This window comes from Elgaria multicarinata, chromosome 20, assembly GCF_023053635.1.
Source record: "Elgaria multicarinata webbii isolate HBS135686 ecotype San Diego chromosome 20, rElgMul1.1.pri, whole genome shotgun sequence".
Classification (NCBI taxonomy): Eukaryota; Metazoa; Chordata; class Lepidosauria; order Squamata; family Anguidae; genus Elgaria; species Elgaria multicarinata.
Genome location: NC_086190.1, coordinates 17,501,342 through 17,527,622, shown reverse-complemented (window position 1 = coordinate 17,527,622; position 26,281 = coordinate 17,501,342). Strand labels below are relative to the sequence as shown.

Below are 26,281 nucleotides of genomic sequence, written 5' to 3'. Positions count from 1 at the left end.
TTGCTTTGTCTTGTTTAAATATCCAAAAACATTCACAGCTTGCATACAGGCAGCAGCTGCAGACAGACATCTTAAGAGGAGCAGAGAACATCAGAAACGAGGAATGCATGAAGGTGCTTTTCACCAGACGTAGGGATTTCTGTGGCATCAAAGCACGTTCACCGAAGTCCTAACAGGATGGATTTCCAAAATGGAGGAAGAATGATAACTGGCCAGTGGTGATGCTGCCGTTCTCAGTCTGCTTCTAGCTGGCATTCTGCTATAGTTTTGGGCTCAGTGTTGGAAGAAGACGTTTGAAACCTGAAGAGAGAGAGAGAGAAATAGAGAGAGAGAGATAGTTTGAGGAGGGGTTTGTTTATTTATTTATTTATTTATTACATTTATATACCGCCCCATAGCCGAAGCTCTCTGGGCGGTTTACAAAAGTTAAAAACAGTAAACGTTAAAAGAGTATACAAAATTTAAAACCATCAAAAACATAAAAACAACAGTATAAAATCAACGGCATCCATTTAAAAACAACAGTTCTGGGGTCCGTTAAAAAACAAACTTAGCATTGTTAAATGCTGTTAAACGCCTGGGAGAAGAGAAAAGTCTTGACCTGGCGCCGAAAAGATAACAGTGTTGGTGCCAGGCGAGCCTCATTGGGGAGATCATTCCATAATCGGGGGGCCACCACTGAAAAGGCCCTCTCCCTTGTTGCCATCCTCCGAGCTTCCCTCGGAGTAGGCACTCGGAGGAGGACCTTAGATGTTGAGTGCAGTGTATGGGTAGGTTCATGTCGGAGTGTGTGGGTGTATTTGGGGGAATGAGCCCCTCTCAGGAATAATTTACCGTAGGCCGCAGATGTTAGATCTTCGGGTGTCAAGGCGTAAGAACTGGTAGCAAGAAAATGGCCCGAGAGTAAGGCTGCTTTTGGTCATTCTCATTCCGCTCCCAGGTCGCTCCCAGTTGCCCTGGTGCTGGAAGAGGACGTGACGGACTCCGGCAGGGCAGCTGTTAAACGTGTATGAAACCTGTACGCAAAAGAGGCAGAGGAGAAAGATGGGTGTGGGGTGAGGCTGTGGCATGAGGACCAGGGGAAAGCAGCCCCTCTGACGAACGTAAGAGAATAAGAACGTCAGAAGAGCCATGTTGGAGCAGATGAATGGTCCATCTAGTCCAGAGCTCTGTTCGCACAGTGACCAACCAGCTGCCCCAATGGAAAACCCCCAAGTAGGACATGCGCACAACGGCATCCTGTCGCCCATGATCCCCAGCAACTGGTGGACACGGGCATACTTCCTTTAAGGCTGAAGGTATCATATACCCATCAGGACTAGTAGCCTTCCCCTCCAGGAATTTCCCCGATACCCTTCTAAAGCCCTCCAAAGTGGTAGCCGTCACGACGTCTTGTGGAAGTGAGTTCCACGGTTGAACCGTGTGCAGTGTGGAGAAAATCTTCCTCTGATCTGTCCTGAATCTCCCACCTGACCCCATCAGGTCCTAGTATTATGAACGAAGGGAGAAAAATGTCTCCCTTCCCACTTTCTCCACCCCATGGAGAATTTGGTAGGCCTCTCTCATGGTTCCCTTCCCTTCCCTTTTCTCTAAGCTTAACGGTCTGAGATTTATTTATTAATTACATTTATATCCTGCCTTTTCCCCCTCCTTAAGGACACCAAAATGTTGTAACCTTCCTTCATAGAGGGAAACAACTTGCCCTAGTCTGCATTAGGGCCCCTCAGCCTACAACACAATTTCAGCCAGGGTTTAACTTACCTCACGCCATTCATTATCTTTCAAATCAGATTTGTACTCATCTCCGGAACAATATTCTTGGAGGACTTTGAAGTCCGCTGACAACAGCTTCACGCACAGGCGGTAGAGGCAATGACGGGTGTAGTAATACCTATTTAGCGGGAGAGCACATGGAGAAGACATGGCGGATGAAGACGCTTTCGGCAAGGAAGCAAGTATTAAAAAATATCATAAATAAAGGGGCCCCGGGTACCATCCCGACTGACAACTGGATGGCATCATCCAGTTTGAACTGGATGACAGTCCCAAATTGCCAAGACAGGTTGTATACCATAGAGATGGAGGGACAGAGCGGCACATCCTCTCTGCATCTGTGGAGAGCTCTGACCAATGGTGGCTTTCACGCAGTTCCTTACAGCCAATAAGGAGACCCGGAAATGTCCTTATTTCCTTTAAGCAAGTGCAAATTCAGCACCTTTTGTCCGGAGAAAGTGCCTAGCTGAGAGTTCAAGAGGATTTGTCTGGGTTGGATGTCTTTGGAGCAACATGGTGGCCCTGGTGCTATCCAAGGTATTGAAGCCCACGTCCAACCAGACTTCCTCCTCTGTCCTATTGAGCTAACCATCTTTTGGATCTCCTCCTCCTCCTCCTCCTCCTCCTCCTCCTCCTCCTTATTATTATTATTATTTGCATACTGCCCCACAGCCAAAGCTCTCTGGGTGGTTCACATAAGATAAAAACACTTAAAAACAACATACAAAGATTAAAAACCACAAAAACAAGCAAAATACACATACGTTTAAAACCACTATAACAACTTTAAAAATGATGAGCCAAAAGAACAGACCCATGGTCATTACATATTGCTAAATGCTTGGGAGAAGAGAAAAGTCTTGACCTGGCGCTGAAAAGATGACGATGTCAGCACCAGGCAGGCTTTGTCAGGGAGATTGTTCCACAGTTGGGGGCACCACCACAGAGAAGGCCGTCTCTCTTGTCGCCACCCTCCGAGCTTCCCTTGGGGTAGGCACCCAGAGGCGCCCTGTGTATCTCTCAGACTTTATCTTGGCCCATGGATCCCCACCCACCGTGGCCAAGAGAGGATGCTCTTCACTCACCAGTCCTTCACCACAATAGTGGGGTTGATCTCATCTATCAGTTGATCCCAATAGCCGTGATCCTTCAAAGTGATGCGTTGACTCTTGACGCAGAGCCTAAGGCAAGAAATTAAAATCATTAAAAACCACCATTATTTTAGTGTTCGGACCATGATGTCCAACTCTTCTCACGGGCTTCCTGGACCTATCTGGTTGGACATTTTGGAAAGGAGGACACTCAGTTTGATGGAGCATTGGTTTAATCCTGCAAAGCTCTTCTTATATCCTTGAGCAGCGATATTTCCTGCGGCTGAAAAAGAGATGGAGGACTCCAACCCCTGGAGAATGTTTCTCCGAAGCTGCCGAGAAAGATGGGAACAAGAAGGCATTTTTATTGGAAGGAGCTTTTATTGCAGGTCTCCAAAAATTTTTTTTTAAAAAAAAATGGATGAATTTGGGACGGTTGGATCTGAAAACTATTTAGATTTTGGTTAGGTATGCGACTCTTTTAAATGTCTGTTTCTACATTGATTTATAATAAAAATAAATATGCTAGTGTGGTGTAGTGGCTAAGGTGTTGGACTGGGAGATGGGAGATCTGGTTTCTAGTCCCCACTCGGCCATGAGTGACTTTGGGCCAGTCACATACTCTCAGCCCAACCTACCTCACAGGGTTGTTGTTGTGATAACATGGAGAGGAGGAGGATTATGTACGCCCCCTTGGGTTCCTTGAAGGAAAAAAGGTGGGATATAAATGTAATAAATAAAAAGAAATAAAAGAAATAAAAAACGCCTGACCAGATTTAATTAAACTGTTCTTTCCTTTTCTGATTATTGCCTTCGCGGGGAGATTTATTGATATTCAGACCCGCACAAGAATTCCCATGGGGGGGGGGGGGAAATGGGAAAACCCTAGTTCCATCTCGTCTTCAGCACAAATGCGGCCACGATCCTCACCCGTTGCACGCCACAAAGCATTTCTTAACGTGCTGATAGGGTATATCCTCATCTTTCATGTAAATATTTCTGAGAAGGATGTCAGTTGTTTCCAGTTCCAAGGAATCCTTTTCTGAGACCTCCTCGGTTTTCCACTGGCCTTCTGGGGGAACCTCGATTTCCCAAGAGTCCAAGCCTTCTGGGGGGAAAAAAGAGGAAAAAGAAAGTCAGACAGTGAAGCGAAAGTAACGATACAAATCTTCTAAATAATAATAAACTTATTTCTACAAATGACTCCGATGTTGCTACAATGGAATTCTCTACCCAAACAACAATTCTCAGGATTCCTCATGGTTAACAATTACCATTAAATCGGTATAAAACTGCAAAACATTTGTAGCTCTGGGATTCATCGGTCCCTCATTTAGGGCGCAATCCTACACATTTCGACAGGAAAATGTCCTATAACTCCCAGCGTTCCCTAGTCAGCAGTGGGAATTCTGGGGGCTTTTTTTCTAAGTATGTGTAGAATTCCGCCCTTAATCGCATGAATCGTCTCGTAACTTTGGGAGATCCCTTTAAGATTCAGGTGAAATATAATGTTTATATTTTGCTGGCATTAAAAACAGACTGTCCTGCTCTGCTGCATCATTTTGGAGCATAAGCAAAGAAACAGGGTGTTTGAAAGCTCTTCCGAGTACATAAAAATAAATTTAAAAATCCCTGCACTCAGAAAACCTGTGTATCAGGGAAATTATGCTCTGCCTAATCTCTCCAATTTGGATGGCTTTAAAAGGGGGTTGGATAAATTCCTGGAGGAGAAGGCTATCAAAGGCTACTAGCCCTGATGGCGATGTGCTACTTCCAGTATCCGAGGCAGTAAGCCTGTGTGTACCAGTTGCTGGGGAACATGGGTTGGAGGGTGCTGCACTAGATGGACCCTCGGTCTGATCCAGCAGGGCTCTTCTTATGTTCTTATGATTCCTTTCCACAAACAAGGATGTGTTTTGTGTGGGTGTTCTAAAGTGGGGTAGAATTTAGGCCTCAACTAGAGTATTGCGCCCAGTTCTGGGCACCACACTTCAAGAAGGACGCAGACAAGCTGGAGCGTGTTCAGAGGAGGGCAACCAGGATGATCAGGGGTCTGGAAACAAAGCCCTATGAAGAGAGACTGAAAGAACTGGGCATGTTTAGCCTGGAGAAGAGAAGACTGAGGGGAGACATGATAGCACTCTTCAAGTCCTTGAAAGGTTGTCACACAGAGGAGGGCCAGGATCTCTTGTTGATCCTTCCAGAGTGCAGGACATGGAATCATGGGCTCAAGTTATAAGAAGCCAGATTCCAGCTGGACATCAGGAAAAACTTCCTGACTGTTAGAGCAGTACGACAATGGAAACAGTTCCCCAGGGAGGTGGTGGCCTCTCCCACCCTAGAGGCCTTCAAGAGGCAGCTGGACAACCACCTGTCAGGGATGCTTTAGGGTGGATTCCTGCATTGAGCAGGGGGTTGGACTCGATGGCCTTGAAGGCCCTTTCCAACTCTACTATTCTATGATTCCAATACGCAATCTCTCCCAACAACCTGTGCCGTGAAGCGAGTCAAGGCTATACCAGACACTTTCGGGAAGCCTCATGTGTATCAGCATTTCGGCTGGCAGAGGTGCCCCCTCCCCTGATAAACAGGGACACACACCTTCGCCACAAGGATTCTGGATTAAGTTCTTCTCCATGTGGCAGAGAATGTAGAAGATCTTGGACTCCTTCCAGTCGGAGGCACTGTCTTCCTGCTCGAACTTGCGCTTCCACAAAATTGGCAAGTCCACCAGGTCTCTCCACTGGGAACAAACCAGCCTGCAGTTGCAAATGAGGTCCTTCGAAGGGACCAGAGACAGCACGTCCAGCAAGACCCCTTCAGGCAAATCTCCAACGCTCGCCATCTTCCTTCCAAGAGTTTCCAGTTGCCTGCAAAGAAGAACCGGGAGGAACACACACAGTTACCATTAGCAGGAAATACACAGGGCCTCCTGAAACCCAGGAACCCAACAAGAGCAATGAATTCGGAGGTCCTTGATTTAGTTTCTACCTCTGCCGTGAGGATCATAGAATCATAGAATAGCAGAGTTGGAAGGGGCCTACAAGGCCATCGAGTCCAACCCCCTGCTCAATGCAGGAATCCACCCTAAAGCATCCCTGACAGAGGGTTGTCCAGCTGCCTCTTGAAGGCCTCTAGGGTGGGAGAGCCCACAACCTCCCTAGGTAACTGATTCCATTGTCGCACTGCTCTAACAGTCAGGAAGTTTTTCCTGATGTCCAGCTGGAATCTGGCTTCCTTTAACTTGAGCCTCAATGCTCCTTCTCAGCCTATAATCTGCAAGGGAATTGGGTTCATATTCATATTCATCTTGCAGCCCATCCATTTTGTCTTCCAATCTGCTTCCCATAGTACAGCCTTCCTCAACCTGGGGCGCTCCAGATGTGTTGGACTGCATCTCCCAGAATGCCCCAGCAGCTGGCTGGGGCATTCTGGGAGTTGTAGTCCAACACATCTGGAGCGCCCCAGGTTGAGGAAGGCTGCCATAGTAGATGCTTCCTGGAAGCAGGTTGTGGAGACATTATTCCTCCGCAGTCACTGGTATTCAGATGCTCTGTGGTTGTAGTAACATGTTTAATGTGTTTATTCTGTTATGTCGTGTTTCGCATTGATTTTTACATTACTGTTGGTTTTTTTACATGGACTGCTTAGTGGTCTTAGGAGAGCAAGCTAAAAGGCAGACTCGGAAATTTGGAAGTTGGAGAAGCCACCTTGAGTTGCACTGGGCTACCTTGCACGGCTGTGGTAAGGCAAGCCTTTCACCAAGAGCTTTGATGCCGCCAATACACCTCACACAAGCATTAAGTTGCAGTTCATGCTGTCTTGCGCTGATTATTAAGCCCCCACTGCCCCCTTTCCTGGGTGTAACAATAAAGTTAATATTGAGTCAGAGATTTTTAGGTCCTCCGTTGCCACGCCCCCCCCCCCCCCCCCGTTTGGGTCCGGATCTGCTTGCAAGCCTCCAAACCTGGTCGGTTCCAGAAGGACGGGAAGAGACGGCAACGGGTGTGGAGAACCAGAGAGGGGGGGCACTCTGCACATGGTCAGAAGCACCATATGTTTGTATCATATTTTACTTTACATTTTTACAGTGGTCTATATTATTATTATTATTATTTTTGTTTACACAAACCACTTAGAGACCGTAGGCCACCAACCTGCAGGGAGGTGTGTGTGTGTGCACTCCACACATGGTCAGAGGCACCTCTGCTGTTGCAAACAACTCTGCTGTTCCAGCCCACCAAACCGCACTGAGCCTCTGAAAGGACACCCCCCCCCCCCACAGCATTCCCGGGTCTTACCTGGGCTAGGAAAGGGGACAGGACGGCCCTGGCGCTTCTAGCCAGGCAAACGATTAGTTCTCTGCCCCGCAAGCAAACCGTAGAGGAGGAGGAGGAGGAGGAGGCTCGACAGCAGCCCAATTCGAGACGATATTGTTGCAAGAGGCTGAAATCCGGGGAAAGGTTCTCAGTCTGGCCTCTGGCCTGGCCCCGCCTCCCTATGGAGAGGGCCAGAGAGAGGGAATCCCGGGCAGGGCTCATTTGCATACCATGACGCGGCTCTCCAGTCCCCGCCCCCCTTCCTAGGGAATCCCGATGCTGTGTAAATCAACCCTGACGTCTAAATGGGGGAGGGGGCGGATTTGGGGAGTCCGCAGCCTTTTTTCATGAAGGAGAGCAGGCTGGTGGCTCCGATTTCAGCGGGGCGGCGAATCCTTTTGTTAGATATGCAAACCCAGGAGATTTCACTGAAGCCTATTGCAGCATTTGCAAGCTGTAGTTGGAACAATACGCTAGAGTAGGGTGACCCTGTGGAAAGGAGGACAGGGCTCCTGTATCTTCAACAGTTGCAGAGAAAAGGGAATTTCAGCAGGTGTCATTCGTATGCGTGCAGCACCTGGTGAAATCCCCTCTTCATCACAACAGTGAAAGCTGCAGGAGCTATACTAGACTGACCAGATACAAAAGAGGGCAGGGCTCTTTGAAATATTTGTATTGCGGTTTATATTTTTAACCGTTCTGTGGCATTTTAACCGTTTGTAATCCGCAGGCAGGTTAGAAAAGCAGTCATAAAAATAATATTTATTTCTGAAATGCATCAACAACAGTAACCTTTTTTCTTTTCTTTTCTTTTAGAAAAATAGCAAACAAAAGCAGATAAAACAAAGAGCAATTCTGAATTAATACTAAACCAGAATCCTGAATTGCATCAGGAATCCAGTCTCAGATGTTTGTTTGCAGAGAACGTCGGTTAATAAGTAGGTGGCCACATTCCCCCCAATCTCCTAAGGCCCTTTCTACTCCTAAGGAGGGATCATTCCTGCCTACCCATGGGATCCCCTATTTGTAATTTGCATGCACAGGGATGATCCTGAAGAAAACCTTGCCGTGGTGCTGGAACTTGAGCACCTCAAGGATGCCATGAGCTAAACCGTGAAGGGACACCCAAGACGGGAAGGTCATGGTAGAGAGGTCAGACTAAATATGATCCCTGGGGAAGGTAATGGCAACCCACCCCAGTATTCTTGCCATGAAAACTAAATGGATCAGGAACCTCTGGCTGCGAGAGCTGGACCATAAGGACGGCTGAGCGAAGGAAGAGAGATGCTTTTGAACTGTGGTGTTGGAGGAAAATTCTGAGAGTGCTTTGGACTGCAAGAAGATCAAACCAGTCCATACTCCAGGAAATAAAGCCAGACTGCTCACTTGAGGGAATGATACTAAAGGCAAAACTGAAGTACTTTGGCCACATAATGAGAAGACAGGATACCCTGGAGAAGAGGCTGATGCTAGGGAAAGTGGAAGGCAAAAGGAAGAGGGGCCAACCAAGGGCAAGATGGAGGGATGATATTCTGGAGGTGACAGACTTGACCTTGGGGGAGCTAGGGGTGGCGACAGCCGACAGAAAGCTCTGGCGTGGGCTGGTCCATGAAGTCACGAAGAGTCGGAAGCGACTGAACGAACAAACAACAGAAACAGCCTAAGACTCTTCCTGGAACTTTGGCTTCACATAGGGGCAAATAAGCCATAAGACGGAGGGCTCCGTCTTATGGGACACCCATCTGTCCTATGGCAAGGTCTGGCAGAACCACTGGTATGCCCTTGTACCTCACCCTTCTTTTTCTGAAGAAAATCCTAAAAATCCTACAGGCCCCAGGGACACGCTAGTGATCATAGCATTGGGCCCAAAGCTATTAAGAATCACCTCAGTCCTGTGTTATGAGGTTTGTTTCTCAGCTTACAGGTGTGAGGAGAAGGGGAAATTTCCCCCAGGCTTTCTCACCCCGCCACTGAACTTTTACAGACACCTAACTCACCTGCTTCAAAGACTTCACTCCTCCCTCCTACCACCTGCTGCCTTGCTACCATTAAGCTCCCGGGAGCCCTCTCTTGGACTCGTTTAATAGCAGCCAGCAATGTTCACAGCCCATTTATAAAGAGTTGATGAAATCATACAGCCACAGAGAACCTCTGGACTTCATCTGAGCCCAAGTGGCAAACAAAGGATTGAGGACCCTGTCCCGGAAGGCTGCAGGTCTCTCTCGTCCTTTTTAAGTTGTCGAAGTCTCTTGGGGCGAGGGGATTCTCTTCGCTGCGATACCTCCGGATCGATGGTAACGCTGGTGCCTGTTATTTTCACTCCGAACTTGCAGCTGGCTTCTTGTTTCAAATCGATGTAACGGACTCCGGGAGGGTAGTTGTCAAAAGTGTGCGACAGCTGAAAAGGAGAAGGCGGGGATGTTGTCCAGGGGAGGCAGTAGCCATGGAGAAGGGTCAGGGGTTTATCCCCAGCTAGGCGAACGGCCTTGCACCCAGGACAATTCTCACCTCGTGCCATCCGCCGCAATTGGGCGTGCTGCTCAGAGAGCATTCTTGGAGGACGTCGCAGTCTGCAGACAAGAGCTTCACGTCCAGTTTGTGGCTGCCAAACTCAACGAAATACCTATTTGAGGGTCGGGGGGGGGGGGCATGGCGAGAAAAAAACCAGGAAGACACTAAGCCATAGCTCATAGAGGAGGTGGAAGGTTCCAGGTTCGAATCCTCAGCATCTCCAGACAAGGCTTGGAAGAAATGCCGCCTGAAAACCTGGAGAACCGCTGCTGCCAGTCCGTGCTGACAATACTGGGCTAGATGGACTGAGGGAATGACGATATAAGAAACTTCTCATGCTCCTATTTAAACCAGCACTTTCCCACCCACTTCAGAAACATGAGGACTAGAAACTTAGGGAAGGGCAGTAAACTGAAACCCTGCAGCGCTGCTTCTGCCAGTCAGTGTCAAAAATACTGGGCTAGGTGGACTTCATAACTATTCAAGCACACTAAGAATCATTGTCAGCTAGTGGAACCAAGGCTTGCAGTTCCAGAACTATTTTGATAGAGCTCCATCACACCAGTGATTTATCAGACACTTGCAGTGCCTGGTATGTGGATTTGCAGCGCAGGACTCACGTGACGTCGTCCCTGCCCTGCCCTCATTTATTTATTTATTTATTTTAAAACATTTGTATCCCGCCCTATATCACCAGGATTTCAGGGCGGCGTACCGATAAAAGCATACAATATAAAACAATAAAAAAACACAGCTAAAAACAAATTAAACCATGAACCAAGTTAAAACAGTATATAATTTAGAGGCAGTAAAAACAATTTAAACAGTTTAAACAGTGTGCCCGCTTAGTGAATTTAAGCCGCTTCCTCCCTCCTTGTTGCGTTTTATTTTGGTGCAGGGAAAGTCTGGTTTATTTTCCCCACTCGCTTTTTCCTTTCCTGGGAGCGCGTGCTAATGGAGTCTTGATGACGAAAGGGGAGGGCGGGGTGGTTCTCCTCCTCCGGCACGGTCATCGTAGGGGCTTGTTAGTTGGTTGAATGGACTTTTTAGGGCTCCAAACGCCCTCATTGCCCGTAGAAACGGAGCACAGATGAAACCTTAAATCAGTAATCGCTAGATAACAAAGCCAAAGTGTGGAGATTGGGGGGTGGGAGTGAAAGAGGCCACGCCCATGAGAGTACCACAACCAATGAACTGGAGGAAAGAGAAGGGGCGGGGTGGAATGGAAGAGCAAACAAGCAAAAACCCACGTGACGGAGCCCTTGACACGCTTATGAAACGGAGGTAAAAAACGCGGAGGTAAACCAGAGGAAAAAAAATAAGTGTGATGGAGGCCATAATCTGTCACCGCCCCCCCCCAAATTCTCAGACTTCTCTGCTCCCCTTGAGCTTAGCTGGAGTTCTCAAGAGCTGCTCGGGGAAACTCAACTTCCTCAGGAACAATATATCACACCCTGTTGTCATGCAAAGTCTTTTGGGGGGCTTCGTCTTCAGAGGGAAACAGAGACTTGAGTCTTTTCTGAACGTCTCCCCCTGATCCCACCCTGGTGTAAATGTCTCTGGCGCTTACCAGTCTTTTACCACAATATTGGGCCGGGTCTCATCCATCAGCTGTGCCGGGTAGCCTTCGTCCCTTAAAGAGATGCGCTGCCTCTTGATGCCATACCTGGGGCACAGGATAAAAAGACGTCAAAGGGTGCCGTCAAGCCTCCTGAATTTTCCTTCTCCTAAAACGCATCAAGTTCTCAATGTGGAAATAATGAGAAATCAGCAGGAATCTGGGCATTTTCTAGGAACTCACTTGCTGCCTGGATCAGCTGCTTTTCTGAAAATCCACGTGGGTCAGCCAATTTAAAAATAACAGCATACAATCTAGCACAGGGGTGCGGAACGTCAGGTCCAGGGCCGAATTCCTGGCTCTTAATTCCAGATCTAGTAGAGTCCATGCTGAAACCCTGGCTCTTAATTCTACCTGAAGCACACATGGTAGAGTCCTCACCCAAACCCTGACTCTTGATTCCAGCTTAAGCAAACATGGTAGAGTCCTCAACCAAACAGTGACTCTCAGTTCCAGATCAAGCATGGTAGAGTCCTCCTCCAAATCCCTGCCTCTTGATTCCAGCTTAAGCACACATGGTAGAGTCCTCACCCAAACAGTGACTCTTAGTTCCAGATCAAGCATGGTAGAGTCCTCACCCAAATCCTGGCTCTTAATTTCAGATCAAACATAGTAGAGTTCACGCTGAAACCCTGGCTCTTCATTCTACCTGAAGCACACATGGTAGAGTCCTCACCCAAACCCTGACTCTTAGTTCCAGATCAAGCATGGTAGAGTCCTCACCCAAATCCTGGCTCTTAATTGCAGATCAAACATAGTAGAGTTCACGCTGAAACCCTGGCTCTTCATTCTACCTGAAGCACACATGGTAGAGTCCTCACCCAAACCCTGACTCTTAGTTCCAGATCAAGCATGGTAGAGTCCTCACCCAAATCCTGGCTCTTGATTCTAGCCTAAGCACACATGGTAGAGTCCTCACCCATACTCCAGGATAGTAAAACATTTCTGAATATCCTGAGGGGGACGAGGCAAGTTTTTAAAATGCTCATAGAATCGGATACTGGAAGGTCTCAGGACTTCCTCAGTTGTGGTCCATTGAGTCGGATTGAGTTCCCAGAAATCCAAGCCCTCTGTGGAAAAGCCAAAAAAAGAGCCTTGCATACAAAATTGTACATTATACATCAATCACAGATATTGCATCAATCAATTTCAACTGAATATCAAGGAAAACATAATGAAATAAGAACCACTTATTAAGGATGCCATCCTAATACCCACTTGCACTTACCTGGGACAAAGTCTGATAATAATACCAATAATATTATTAATAATAGTAGAATAATATTTGTAAATTCTAAATTTCTTCATATGTTTTCTTTTAAAAATCATGCTGTACTCTAGCTCATTTGAGACCGAATTATTTTAGAATGCAGGCAGGGAAATTTCTCTGTTCACACAGAAGCCAACCAGCTGTCGACCAGGGACTCATAAAGCAGGACATGGTGCAACAGCACCCTCCCACCCATGTTCCCCAGTAACTGGGACACACAGGCTTACTGCCTCAAATACTGGAGATAGCACACAACCATCAGGGCTAGTAGTCTTTGGATGTTTCTACGCCTGCCTTTTTCCCCTTGGGATCGTCCCGGGATCATCCCTGTGCATCCAAATGACACACAGGGGATCCCAGGAGCAGGCAGTGACGAACCCGCCATTTTCCTGGGATAATCTTTAGGTGTAGAAAGGGCCTTTGATAGCCTTCTCCTCCAGGGGTTTATCTAGCCCAAATTAAAGGTCTTCTGGATTTCCCACTCCGCCACGGCTCGTGAACGGGGACAGACCTTCACCACAAGGGTTCTTGACTAAGTTCCTCTTGCTGTAGCAGAAGAAGGCGGCCTGCCAGTCCTGGACGCTGCTGGGCTGCAGCTCGGGGCGGTAGCCGTACCGGTGGCACTTGCGCCTCCAAAGGACGGGCAAATCCACCAGGTCTCGCCAGAGGGAGCAAACCAGCCGACAGTTGAGGACCAGGTCTCTCCTGGGCACCAGGGAGAGCACGTCGATCAGGAGGTCTTCGGGCAAGGCGTGGATCGTGGCCTTCTTCCTCCAAAGACACTTCCGCCAGCTGCAAGGAAGGAGGCTGTGAGAAACAGACAAGATGGAGTGAAACGTGAGAACGAGAGGAAGTGGATGAACTTTAGGCTTCACCTACAACATAACCAACGGCTGTGCTAGCTGGGGATAATGGAACATGTAGCCCAGCACATCTGAAGCTGGGCTTGAAGCTGTATATGTTTTCAATTTTGTAATGCCCAGCATTGGGCAAAAGGCAGCATATAATAATAATAATAATAATAATAATAATAATAATAATAATAATAGGGGAGATAGGGCTGTTATTATTAGTACTTGTTTGCAAACACAAATAAACCAAACAAAAATTAAAAAGCAGGGAGAACTACATGAGAGAAGTAGAAAAAGAAAGAAAGGTCATGTTAGAAAAACAATGCAATTCTTTGTCCACTCGAATATTTATTAATTCCTCCCCCCAAAAGGATTTTTCATCTTCTGGTATTCAAATCTGCCAGCCCTGGTATCCATGTAACAGCACAGCTACTGACCAGGGCGGAAGCCAAAATGTTTAGCTTGAAGTACATTTTTTAAAACGCTCCGTTGTACGTTCTTCTATGGGTGTAACGTGGCACAGTGCCAAAGCAGAAAAAGCTCCCAGGTTCACTATGAAAGCAGTCAGACTTAAGTTAAAATATATAAGAAAGACAGATAACCTAATAGAGCGATTTAAAAAATCTATATTTAGAGCTAAAGATTTCAGCTCTACCACATTTTTAAATTGCTCTGCTGTTCGTCTGTCTATCTAGCTTTCATATACATTCTATGGTTATTATTTCATTTAATACTATAGTTTTATACTTTTAAACGTTTATGTAGTATTTTATCATTGCGTATTTTATGGGTTTTAGTGGCTGTGTGAACCTCACAGAGCTCTTCAGCTGCTGGGCGGTGCAGGAATGTCATAAATCAACACACAAAAACAGGCAGAGCACGCCCTGTTTTGCATTTCCGGCCTCAATTTGACCCATGTTTAGACAGAAAAGAAGTCCTAAAATTCTCAGCATGGTAGGGCTCCCCTGCCCCACCTAAACATGCCGGGGGGGGGGGGAAAGCCCCTAAACTCACTTCCAGCATCTCCCTGTCCTGGAGGTCATCTATAAGATGCAGGGATTGTGCCTCATTATTTTTTAACCTGCATTTTCCGTGGATGAAATGGGGTTTGGGGCTGAGGCAGGGCCCTATCAGCTGCCGCTGTCCAGGTGCTGATTTGGTGGCCTTCTGTACATTGGCCCCCAAATCCAGCCTTAGAGGCGCCACTGGAAGAGAGGTAAAGTTGCATCCTATCTGGGGGGATCTGGGATTGCCTAACTCTGAAAAAGCTTCACACACACACAGAGCTCTCTCTCTCTCTCTCTCTCTCTCTCTCTCTCTCTCTCTCTCTCTCTCTCTCAAACACACACACACACAATGTTTTGTTGTGTGTCTTACCTGGGCTTGCAAGAGGAGAGGCAACACAGGACACCTCCCGCGTGGGACATTGGACTCAGCAGCCGGAAAACACAAGATTGGAAAATCTTGTTGAGCTTCAGAGCAGAACTTCTCTCTTTGTCTCCAACCCTGCTCACAGCTCTACTTTTTTTCCCTCCTGGGCGGAGCAGAGGAAGGAAATTCGATGTGGCATCTCTTAGGTCACGCAGCAGGAAGGAGGCGAGCGCTCATTGGTCAGGCGCGGCCCCGAGTTCGATTCCCAGAATCTGCCATTAAAAAGATTGCGTAGAAGGTGATGGGGGAGAAGACCCTTGGGACAGAGCAGGGAGGGGCAGAGAAGGAGGGTCTCTGGGTGGTTTGTAAGGATTTCTGACTCCCAGACATTTAACAGCGACGTTTTGTGCTGGGGGATCGTGTGACGTTTGTCGTGTCCTAATATGAGAAAGAAATTACTGCACTCACCTTTGAGGCCACTCACTGGCTCTCAGCCTGACCTACCTTGCAGGGTTGTTGTGATGATAAAATGGAGAAAAGGAGGAGACCCAGTTAAGCTACCCATCGGCTCCCTGCAAGAAAGAGAGAGAAGAAGCTGGAATATAAATACAATAATTCAAAAAGCGTATGTCTTTTGGTGTGGCGCGGGGGCTGTTTCTAGGCGTGGGAGATGTGGGACCATCTTCCTAAGCGGGGACAATATTTTGGTTTGGGTCAGCCCCAGAGGCCTGGGGGCAGAATTTGGGAGCCGTGGGGCTGGAGGCGGCCTCCTCTCTTTCCCTCCAGGGTTCCTGTACTCCAAAGGCAACTGCCCAGTTGTCCTTGTGCCGCCTGGGAATGATGGGAATTGTAGTTCAGAACCTGAGGAGTGAGGAAGAGAAGATTGACCGGATGGTCTAATTATCAGGGTCTTTCATAGAATGGTTCGATTTCGTACAATGAAACGCCATTTGATACACACACACACACACACACACACACATACATATCTCAAATGGCGTTTCATTGTACGAAATCGAACCATTGTATGAAAGACCCTGATAATTAGACCATCCGGTCCATCTTCTCTTCCTCACTCCTTAGGTTCTGAACTACAATTCCCATCATATGGGAATGATGGGATATATATATATATATATATATATATATATATATATATTATATATATATATGATGGGAATGATGGGAATCTTCCTCACTCCTCAGGTTCTGAGCTACAATTCCCATCATTCCCATCATATGGGAATGATGGAATATATATATATATATATATATATATATATATGATGGGAATGATGGGAATCTTCCTCACTCCTCAGGTTCTGAACTACAATTCCCATCATTCCCATTGTAAGGCCTGTACTCGTTCCTGGCGTTTGAAGCCGCTAGTCCGCATGAAGGCAAGCCCCACCCAACGTAACGGTGCTTCTGCTCCAGCTGCGATCATCCTGGCCAGCCTTACTCGGGCGTAAGCAGCCCCGAATTCAAGTCGTGCGCGTCTGCGCCTTTCCGCGGAAGGAGGAAGCCTTTGGGGCCGTGCCACGCAGGGCAGCGTCAGCCCGGATCCCCACCTCCGCAGGGCGGGGGCGAACGCTTGGTTGGCCCATCGCCCCCGGGGGAGGCGAGGCGAGGCAAGCGAGCGGGAGGGCCTTTCCTGGGCTTGCCTTCCTTCCTTCCTCCCTCCTGCCGCTGGCGAGAGAGCTTTCTGCTGCCGCGTCTCCCTGCCTTCTGCTGCTGCTTGCGGAGCGAGCGGGGCAGAGACCTCTCTTCCCAGCGCGGGAGGAGCCGGCTGTCCTCCTTCTCCGCCGCGCCTTCCCAGCCCAGGTGAGTTTTGGGGCGTCTGCAAAGAGCTTGGAGGGTTTTTTTTAGGCACGCTCGAAGCCCCGGGACCTGCTTGCAACAGAGGCGGCGGCCTCATCGCTTCCGGACGTCTGCCAAGTCACCCGCTCAGGGAAGCCAAAGGGTTGGGAACCGCTTTGTTTATTTGTAGCATATCTTTGGTTTTAAAATCTCTCTCCTAAGCCAAACAAACAGAACTTGCACATACAATCGGTCAAACAAGGCATTCCCTGCGTGGAGGCTCGCAATTTAGAAAAGACACGGCACGCAAGGAAAAGCGGTGAGGAGGGAAGAGGAAGAAGGATTTCTTTCTTTCTTTCTTTCTTTCTTTCTTTCTTTCTTTCTTTCTTTCTTTCTTCTATTGCTTGTTGCTGGCTTATCACTTCCACTGGAGTTGCCAGTGAATCCCTGCCTCTCTCTTTCCCTCCTCAATTTTCCAGCCCTGGTAAACTTTAGGAGGTGTAGAAAGCCAGTTTGGGGGCTGGGGAGTGGCAGCAAGGATGAGGTGGGAACCAGCAGAGTTGAATCAGGTCATACTAGCAAAGACCAAGTGAATTGCATAGTGGTGCACATGCTCCCCTGTTGTTGTTATTATCATTATTATTAACCTAATAATAATAACAACAACAACAACAACAATATTTTGGGCAAACCAGTGTCACCCAGTGCTCTTGTTCCAGGAAAAACCTGCAATTCTGTGCCTGCTTTCTGCGGGAATAAGTCCCTGCATGGGCATCCACTCATAGGGACAACTGGTGTAGTGGTTAGAGGCGCGTGGCCAGAACTCTGGAGATCTGAGTTTGTGTCCCCACTTGGCCATGAAGCTCACAGGGTGACTTTGGACCAGTCATGGACTTTCAGCCCAACCTACCTCACAGGGTTGTTGTGAGAAGAAAATGAACTTGGACCAATTATTTGTCGAATGGATTTCTCTGACACCGCTAGTACAGAGATGTACAGATTTTGTTCGGTCCTGCGTTTCAAGGGCCGCCTGGCGTCTTTAGTTCTGTCATCCGCATGACAGAATCGGATTGTTTTTATGGGAATGTTCTTCCATTTGCACAAATGTGCATTGACACGTTCTTGCAAGTGCGCACTAGCACTGATGCAGTTCCCCTCCAAAAGTAGAAATAGAAAAGAAAGAAAAAAGTGTGTGTCAGCCCGAAGCATCTGTGCGTTTCGGAAAAAGCCAATGTGAACTCAAATCCCTTGCAGATTTCTGATTCCTCCAACGTCCTCAGGTGTGTGTGTCTTCCTTTCCTCTTAGACGAACCCTTCTCTGAAGGAAGATGGCGGCTATTGGCGATCTGCCTGAGGAAATAATTGTGGAGGTTCTGTCTCAGGTCCCCTCGTGGGACGTGGTTTGCAGCTGCCGTTTCGTCTGCTCGCAGTGGCGGGACGTGGCTGATTCCTTGAACGCTCAGTGGAAGCTCAAATGTAAACAGGAGGCCTTTGCCATGCCGGATTGCGCTATCCAAGACTGGAAGGCGTTCTACTTTCTCAGTAGCGCAAAGAGGAACTTAATACAGAACGCTTGCGGCAAAGGTGTGTGTGTGTGTGTGTCTCTCTCTCTCTCTCTGGCAGAAAGAACTTCGTCCATGCCGAAAGCTGATCCACGCAACTGCTGTCTTTTTAAGTGTCGGATGCTTTTGAGCAGGGATGGGATGCTTGTGTCTTGGACTACAACTCCCATGATCCTTGTGCTAACTGGGGCTGATGGGAATTGCAGGCCAAAAGATCTGAGGGCTACCTTTTCCTTGTTCCTTCTTTTGAGCCAAAGTACACCATCATGTATGGTATGTTTTTAATCAGTTTTTAATGTGTATTTTATATCACTGTTTTTATACTGTTGGTTTTACACTTTGAATGGTTTTAGTTTTTGTGAACCGCCTAGGGAGCTTTGGCTATTGGGCGGTATAAAAATGCAATAAATAATAAATAAATAGATAAATAATAATAGAAATATCATGCGGTACAGCCCTGACAACACAATCCTGTAGTTCTCTAGACAGAAGTCCCATTGATTTCAGTGGGGCTTACTTCTAGGTAAGCATGAATCACAGCCTTCCCCAACTGTTTGCCTTCCAGATGTTTTGGTCATTGGAGCAATACCAACCAGGATCTGCAACAAAGCGTTGCAGCATAACAGTGCCCTCCAGATGTTTTGGTTTACTGTAGCTTGGGGCTGATGGGAGTTGAAGTCCCCAACCTCTGGAGGGGGCCACGATCGGGAAGGCTGATGTATAGGATGGCAACTTGCACCTGTTCCAGTTGTGCTGAAACCACTGCACCAAATTGCCACCAGTATTGGCTGGTGGCTCCTCTTTGGGTGGGGCGATAAATCCGCCCTGGGTTTTAATCAGAACCGGTCATGTCACTAAAGGTGCCGCACCCAATTTTAGGAATAGGGTTCAGGAGTTTGGAGGTCTGCTGGGTTCTGCCTGCACGCTTCTCTTTGAAGCGGTAGAAAAGGGGTTTGCAGCAAGTCTGACGTGACAACTTCCTTTGCTCAGGGATCTGAAACTTTTGCTCCTTTCCCTGGCGGGGACTGAAACCAATACTTTCTCCTTGGTGTTTCCACAGAGGGCTTGAACTTCTGGGGCATTGGTCCACATCAAAACGACGCTTGGGACACAGGGCCGCTGTCTGGATTTCCCCTGGAGCATGTGACCTCTGGCTTCGGCGCATTTAGTGGGTAAGGAGAGACCATGCTCCTGTTTGAACCAAGTGTACGCTGCTGAAAGGGATGCCGTCTTCCTAACCTTCCCGTTGGAATCCTTGTCCAGAGTTGAAACTTTGCACATAAGGAGAGAGAGGGAGGAAAAATAATAATAAGAAGAGCGCATTTGAATTTCAACTTTAGCCATCTAAGGTAAACTCCCCCAATCTGGTGCCAACTACAGCTCCCATTATCCCCATCCAGCATGACCAATTAGTACAAGGACAGCCATGGCAGCACTTATTTAAATCCCACCCCCACCCAGAATTTTCTTTGCTATTCTTAAACAATTGGGAGACAGGGATTCTTTCTCATCTACCGCAGACCACCCAGATATCTGGCAGCTGAGCAGGGCCTTTTCCGTGGTGGCCCCCAAATTGTGGAATGCCCACTCTAGAGAGCTCCGCCTGGCGCCTACTTGTTGACTTTTTGGCAGCAGGCAAAGGTCTTTTTATATCTCCCAGGTGTTTTAAAAGTATTTTAATACTGCATTTTAAAATCATCCCTGTGGTTGGCTGCTAAGTTCTCTATCGCTTTTAAATGCTTATTTTTTGTTGTTGCTGCTTTTAAAATGATACTTTTTAATGTGTTTTATTGTTGGTTTTATTGTTTTTGCTTTGGTTGTGTACATTGGCCTGTAAACTTTAGCTGCAGGGAGACTCATAACTTGAATTATTATCTCTCCTTTCTCGCTCGTGACGTTTTTTCTAGATGGACATGATGAGCTTTGTCAGGTCCTGCTATCTTTTACTGATTCAGGAATTTCCAGACAATTGAGCATGTTTTAAATATGACTGCTTTGGTGTGGATGTATTTTGGTAGGCCCAGTTTTGATGGTTTTCTGAATATTTTTTTTATATGATGCCAGTGACTGATGTGATTAATGGAATAATTGTGACCTTTTCCTGTTGCCATAATTCTTTAATTTCCATAGTGTATATTTTTGTCTGTTTCTCTTCCTTTTCTACATTTTGTCATTAGTTATTGCTATGTCAATGAGGTACATGTGTTTTTCTTTTTTGTCTGTAACTGTTATGTCTGGTTGGTTGCAAAGTAGTGTCTTGTCCGTATGAATGGTTCTGTCCCAATATATTTTATTGTGATCTGCATTTTCCAAAATTATTTCAGGTAAGTATATATAGTATGGTGTAAGTTGTTTGATGAGGTTGAATTTGATGACCAGTTGTTGGTGAATTATTTTTGCAGCTGTATTGTGTCTGTCCATATAGTCCAGAATGATGATGATGATGATGGTGATGATGATGAAGAAGACTAACTTGAATTAGTTAACAAGCTGGGCTAGTGATCGTTATACTTAATGACTTTGATTTTTTGCCTCAGGCCTGACCCCAAAAGCCAGCTCATCACCTTAAAGGATCACGGCTACTCAGATGAGTTGATGGACCACATCAAACCAGCTATTGTGGTGAAGGACTGGTAAGTGCCCGAAGCAATGGAGGCAGGGGTGTGGGTCCCAAAATGCAGTGCGAACACTGGAACGGCTTCCGATGTGTTCCTTCTACATCCCTCCCACAAGCGCTGTGTTTGGAATCTAAAGAGAAAGTTTGTTAAAGTCATTCCCTGATTGGACGCTAGGGCTGTCAGTCACAGGACCACAATCCCACAGTGTTTTCCATTTAAGGGAAGCTTGAGGGAGGTTCGGAAACCGTCAATAGTCTTCTGAACAACCGAAGCGAGTCCAAAGCTCTGGGTGATCGAGGGAGGTTCAGAAATGGCAAACATTCTTCCGAACATCCGAAGCGGGTCTGAAGCTTCAGGAGATTGAGGGAGGTTCAGAAACCATCAACATTCTTCCGAACAACCGAAGCGGGTCCAAAGCTTCGTGAGAAGCCCACTTGGCTTCGCGGGAGCTCCGAATCTCTCCGAAGCAACCTGCTTCGGTTCTGTATTTGGGCTTCATCCGAGGGGGATGCTCTCTTTGATGTTCGGCCAGCGCCCGAGCAATGGGGATGTTAGGTATCCCTAACTCACACTCGCTGTCTTGTTCTTCCACCCAACCCTGCCGCTGTCCGAACTAGGACTGACGTTTTCGACCCTTATATATACACGCTGAACGTGCAGCTCTTGTCTGCAGATCATCAAGTCCTGTGTCAATGTCACACCGAAAACGTGGACGTCGTTGAGGACAAGGAGGAAATCTGGAGCGAGGTAACAGACTCCCGAGCCAAAGGGGTAGAATCTGTTTGGAGGGCTACTAATGCAGATAGTCCCCAAGAAGGATACCTTTTCCGCCACTCTGCATTTAAGCCTCCCATCCGTGGTACCCAATCCCCCCTCTCTCTTTCTCTTCCAGGTGTCGTACACTTTCTGGAACTACCCTTCCGGGGTCCGCCACGTCCTTTTCCAACACGGCGTCAGTGGCGTGGACTCCGGCTCCCTAACCAACAGCAGCGTTACTGTTGGGCCAAACTTTCCGACGTTAGGTTCTAGGTGCGGAGGAACATTTCAAGGGAAAACCGATACCGGTATAGCAGGGAAATAATTTTCCAAAGATTACCCTGATATGAGCCATGTTTATGTCCCCCACTCCACGATGAGATCTGATGTAATCTGACAGTCTGCAGCCTTCAAGACTGATGTCATTAAATCCCTCATGTACGGGGTTAAGAGGCAATCATTGGTAGAGAGACAATGACCCGGTTCACACAACACAACAAGCCAGAGGACGGGTTGAGTATGGGTTGAATTGTGGCTTGTCATCGAATCTTTGGGCTGTTGTATTGTGTGAACCCAGCTGCGCCAACAGGCCATGGTTTGTTAACCGTGAACAACCTATAAAGCGAACCCAAGCTCCTCCCCTTCCTTTTCCTCCTCGTTGTCTCTGACTTCCACCATTGCTGGGAGCGTGTCCGTTTGCTCTCTTGCTCCTGCTGATATAATGGAACACTAAACGGACTGAACAAACTCTTTTGAAACTCTTTGCTGTACCTGCATTGTATATGTAAGAAGCTTTGTGAGTAAAATTGTTTTCTTCCCAGAAGAAGGGCGTGGTCTCCTTTTATTCTTCAAAGATAGCCAGTGCGCATGGGGGAATTGGTAAACACTCATTCTGTTTTGCCTTTTTGTTTTTCTCGGCGAATTGCCTTTGTAACAGGAGGCATCTTTACTAAACAATCCCACGGTTTCCTCTTTCCCGTGGGCAATGTTACCCATGCCTGCCTGCCTGCCCCTTCTGCTCTTTGGCTGTGGCATTTGGCCTGGATCAAGGGCCATGCCTCTCTCAGCAGGTCCCCCGTTAGATGGATATCCTTGGCTCCTGAAATCTGAGTCCCGACGGACCGCACAGCAAGAGAACCGCCCAGAGAGCTTTGGCTATTGGGCAGTATAAAAATGTAATCAATCAATCAATAAATAAAATAAATAAGAGACCCAAATTCCAAAGGGGCAGGTCACACAAACAGGAGTCCGTTGGGATTTAAAAGATTTAACTGCATTTATTTGGGCAGAAACTTCTGGAGGCTTCCCCGACACTCCGTCACGAAATGGAAACGCTCCAGTGAGAAGTAAAAGACTTAGAATATCCATTATTTTTTATCTTTAAAAATGCTAAAAGATGAAATCAAATAGATAAGAAATATTCCACGTTATGCTGGAGGGGATTGCCAGGACACTGGCACCTACGTTCATATGTGGTGGTATTGTGAATATATACAGAAATTTTGGCAAATGGTGTTTAAGGAGAAAAATGAAATAATTGGGATGAACTTAGAGGTATGTCCAAGTATTGCATTATTGTCAATTTATGAGAAGGGTAACTGCACGCAAGTTATTAAAGATTTAATAACAAATTTACTGACAGCAGCAAGGCTAACGATATCTCGGAAATGGAAGAAGCAAGGTCATTATCAAACAGAAGAAGGAAGTTTGGGATATTGCTATTAACGATAAGCTAACATGTTGTATTAAAGTTAAAAGAGGATTATTGAATTGCAATGATTTTGAAGAGATACGGAGATTATTTGTAGAGTTTGTATTAATAAAGGGGGAAAGGATGTAAACCTTCATAAGAGTCATTACAATTTTGGAAAGTAGAATAATGTGCACTTATTATTGTTTTAGTATTAATATCATTTATTGTTACCATTATTTTGTGTTTACGTGTTAGTTTAATTTGATGTTTGTTATTTAATGTTAAAAATTTTAAATAAAATGTAAAAAAAAAAAAGCTCAAACAAAAGTTAGAAACAAAGGAAGGTTAGAAACAAGTTAGAAACAAAGTTAGAAACAAAGTTAGAAACAAAGGAAACCAGCCGACCTTTTACATCTTACAGCTTTATTTGATTGCTCTTAACGTAGTGCTTGTAATGTTGATAGCATTTGAAGTGCGGCACGCTGGGACTCGTTGCCTCAAAGGAAACCCGTGTTCCACCGATTTTATTTTCCTAGCGCAAATAACATCAAAGTGGAAAAAGAAAAACAAACATTTTAGAATTGAAAGAAGATCATTTTTGGAGTTCCTACCCAAAGAACCTGTCAAACTTTGAAAGAAAGGTGACGTACATTTGCTTTCAGCAATTTGGGGGGGACGTTGTCGCACCCGGGAGCTCGGCCAAGTAACATTTCCGAGTCACGTCGTTATAAAAGTATCCACTGGGGAGGACCATGATGCTGCTTTTGGTGATTTTCACGCCATCCTCTGATGGCTGCCTGGAAACTTTTTCGCCCTGGTGTCAGCAGCAATAGAAATTGACCCCAACCTCAAAGGCAAGAGAGACTGAATGAAATTGGGATAGTCTGGTTTGGGAGGGAGGGGTTGGCGGAGTTTAGGGTGTACCTGTGGAAGTACTTCTCTCGAGAACCATTTCCCAAGTTGTGCTAACAGACCTCATCCCAAGTCAAGGTTCCAACCCCGATGGCAACCGCCTTTGAAAATCACCCCCTGCATGGCAATTTATTTATTTATTTACCCATCATGTGCACCAAAGCAGGTTTCAGCTCTATCAATTATATCTTTCTTTTCTGGTTCAAATAAATCCTTCCTTTGCTGAAACCAGAATTCTTCTTCAGGCACGTCTTCAATTTCCCACCGGCCTTTTGCAGGGGTCTCGTTTTCCCAGAAATCCAAGCCCTCTGTGGAAAAGGCAGAAAAAGGAACAGTCAAGAGAGTGGGTGACTGTAGCAGATGCAACGGTCCCTGCCATGACAGAGGCCTTAAGATCCGATGTGTTGCTAACAGTGCAAACCTGTACATTTCAACAGGCCTTACTCCCAGGTAAGTGTAGATAGCAGCCTCCCGCAATTTAGTACCCTCTGGATATTTTGGCCTACAACTCCCAGGATTCCTGCCGATGGGGCTGATGGGAGTTGAAGTCCATGACATCTGGAGGGCACCAGGTTGGGGAAGGTGGAGGCTGGTGGCTCCTATTTCGGTAGGACAGTGAATCCATTCCGGGTTTCAGACAGAACCAGCCAGAACTCTAAAGGATCTATTCCACGTAGGGTTTGTACCATGGAGTAGATAGGTACTGTCTTAAATGTTTACTGTCTCTCGACTTTGGGAAATTCCTTTCAGTTTCCACTAAAAGATACAGCCTTCCTTTCATTATTGTTGAATTAAACGACGGATTCCTGACATCTAACAGCCAAAAGATGACATTCAGGCATATATGATGTTCAAACACCACAGAGCCAGTGTGTAGTGGCTAAAGTGTTGGACTGGGAGTTGGGAGATCCGGGTTCTAGTCCCCACTCGGCCATGGAAACCCTCTGGGTGACTTTGGGCCAGTCACAGACTCTCAGCCCAACCTACCTCACAGGGTTGTTGTGAGGATAAAATGGAGAAAAGGAGGATTATGTACGCCTTGCGTTCCTTGGAAGAAAAAAGGTGGGATATAATAAATAAATAAATAAAATATTATATGGTCCAGTTCTCCTTGGACCGTACCAGTATCCAATGCAGGTATGGAAATGACATATCGGAATGCCCCCTAATGTAAATAAAAATGAAATAAAATCCCTGAAAACAGAAAAGTAGTGTATCAGGGAAAAACCTTGGATTTCTTGGCTTGTCCTCTCTGTGATGTTTTCTGGAGGCAAGGATTTAGTTGTTTTGTTGTTTAAAAAAATCTGACACGGGGTTGGGGGGGGGGAGAATTCAAACATGCGATCTCCGACCAACAGGCATTCTGAAGTGGTACAGTCCCATCAGGGCTGGACCAGCCTCTTTCGGAAAGGTCCCTGTGAGTCAGCGTTGTGTCTTGGCATTTTGATTCTGCCAGATAAAACGGGCACGCACCTTCTCCGCAAGGCTTTCTGATTAAGTTCTTCTTCAGGCAGAGGAACATGCAGAAGGCCTTAGAGTCTTGGGCCTCCGGGCCGTCATCCCTTCGTTGGAACTTGAGCTTCCGCAGCTCCGTTGAGTCCACCAGGTCTCGCCACTGTGAGCAAACCAGCCGGCAGCTGAAAATCAAGTCCACCGAAGGGACCAGAGACAGGATCTCCAGGAGGACTTCTTCGGGCAAATCTTCGATGTTCAGCATCCTCCTTCAAAAAGGTGTCCGTGACCTGTGAAGAAGACGGAGAGAGAAACGCGGGGGAGGGAAGCAGCCGTACAAAATTTATGAACAAGATGCCTCTGAATCTGGGTGTGAAGGTATTAAGCCTTTTCACTTAGCCACGTTCCAGCCAGAGGTTGCACAAAGCCATCTTGACCCACACTGGCCTACCTTACAGGGCCGACGCAAGGCCCGCTGGAACGGCGTCCCAATTTTAAACATAGTTCTACTTACGTTTCCATTTGTGCCACTTTCTCAGCCCCCTAGAAGGACCCTCTTTTATGGTTATGGGTCTAGCTGACCCCCGCTTCATAGAACAATAAAGTTAATCTGCAGCAACCCAGCAGACCCAAATGATCTACGGGCAGGCTGTACAAAGGGAGATGAGAGAGGGGGAAAAGGGG

The 26,281-nt window shown here is 46.8% G+C and overlaps 3 protein-coding genes across 5 annotated transcripts; 1 reads left to right on the top strand and 2 right to left on the bottom strand.

The window, feature by feature from the left end:
• On the bottom strand, positions 1-7,290 carry LOC134411356 (F-box only protein 44-like). Its single transcript, XM_063145097.1, has 7 exons — positions 7,166-7,290; positions 5,466-5,734; positions 3,795-3,972; positions 2,859-2,954; positions 1,762-1,891; positions 835-1,016; positions 1-300 (listed from the first exon to the last, which is right to left on the bottom strand). The coding sequence occupies exons 2-7, from the start codon at positions 5,707-5,709 to the stop codon at positions 234-236; spliced, it is 897 nt and encodes a 298-aa protein (XP_063001167.1). The 5' UTR covers positions 5,710-5,734; positions 7,166-7,290; the 3' UTR covers positions 1-233.
• Positions 7,291-8,746: 1,456 nt separating this feature from the next.
• LOC134411354 (F-box only protein 44-like) lies at positions 8,747-14,923 on the bottom strand. 2 transcript variants are annotated; one of them, XM_063145095.1, is made up of 6 exons: positions 14,811-14,923; positions 13,094-13,389; positions 12,232-12,382; positions 11,265-11,360; positions 9,692-9,806; positions 8,747-9,581 (listed from the first exon to the last, which is right to left on the bottom strand). In XM_063145095.1, the coding sequence occupies exons 1-6, from the start codon at positions 14,858-14,860 to the stop codon at positions 9,342-9,344; spliced, it is 948 nt and encodes a 315-aa protein (XP_063001165.1). In that variant the 5' UTR covers positions 14,861-14,923; the 3' UTR covers positions 8,747-9,341. The 2 variants fall into 2 exon arrangements, with proteins under 2 accessions (XP_063001165.1, XP_063001166.1); XM_063145096.1 differs by having other exon boundaries at positions 13,094-13,374.
• Positions 14,924-15,287: 364 nt separating this feature from the next.
• On the top strand, positions 15,288-22,366 carry LOC134411383 (F-box only protein 44-like). 2 transcript variants are annotated; one of them, XM_063145148.1, is made up of 6 exons: positions 15,288-15,429; positions 17,911-18,188; positions 19,227-19,338; positions 20,704-20,799; positions 21,402-21,531; positions 21,677-22,366. In XM_063145148.1, the coding sequence occupies exons 2-6, from the start codon at positions 17,933-17,935 to the stop codon at positions 21,863-21,865; spliced, it is 783 nt and encodes a 260-aa protein (XP_063001218.1). In that variant the 5' UTR covers positions 15,288-15,429; positions 17,911-17,932; the 3' UTR covers positions 21,866-22,366. The 2 variants fall into 2 exon arrangements, with proteins under 2 accessions (XP_063001218.1, XP_063001217.1); XM_063145147.1 differs by lacking the exon at positions 15,288-15,429 and adding an exon at positions 16,267-16,628.
• The last annotated feature ends 3,915 nt before the right edge of the window (positions 22,367-26,281 follow it).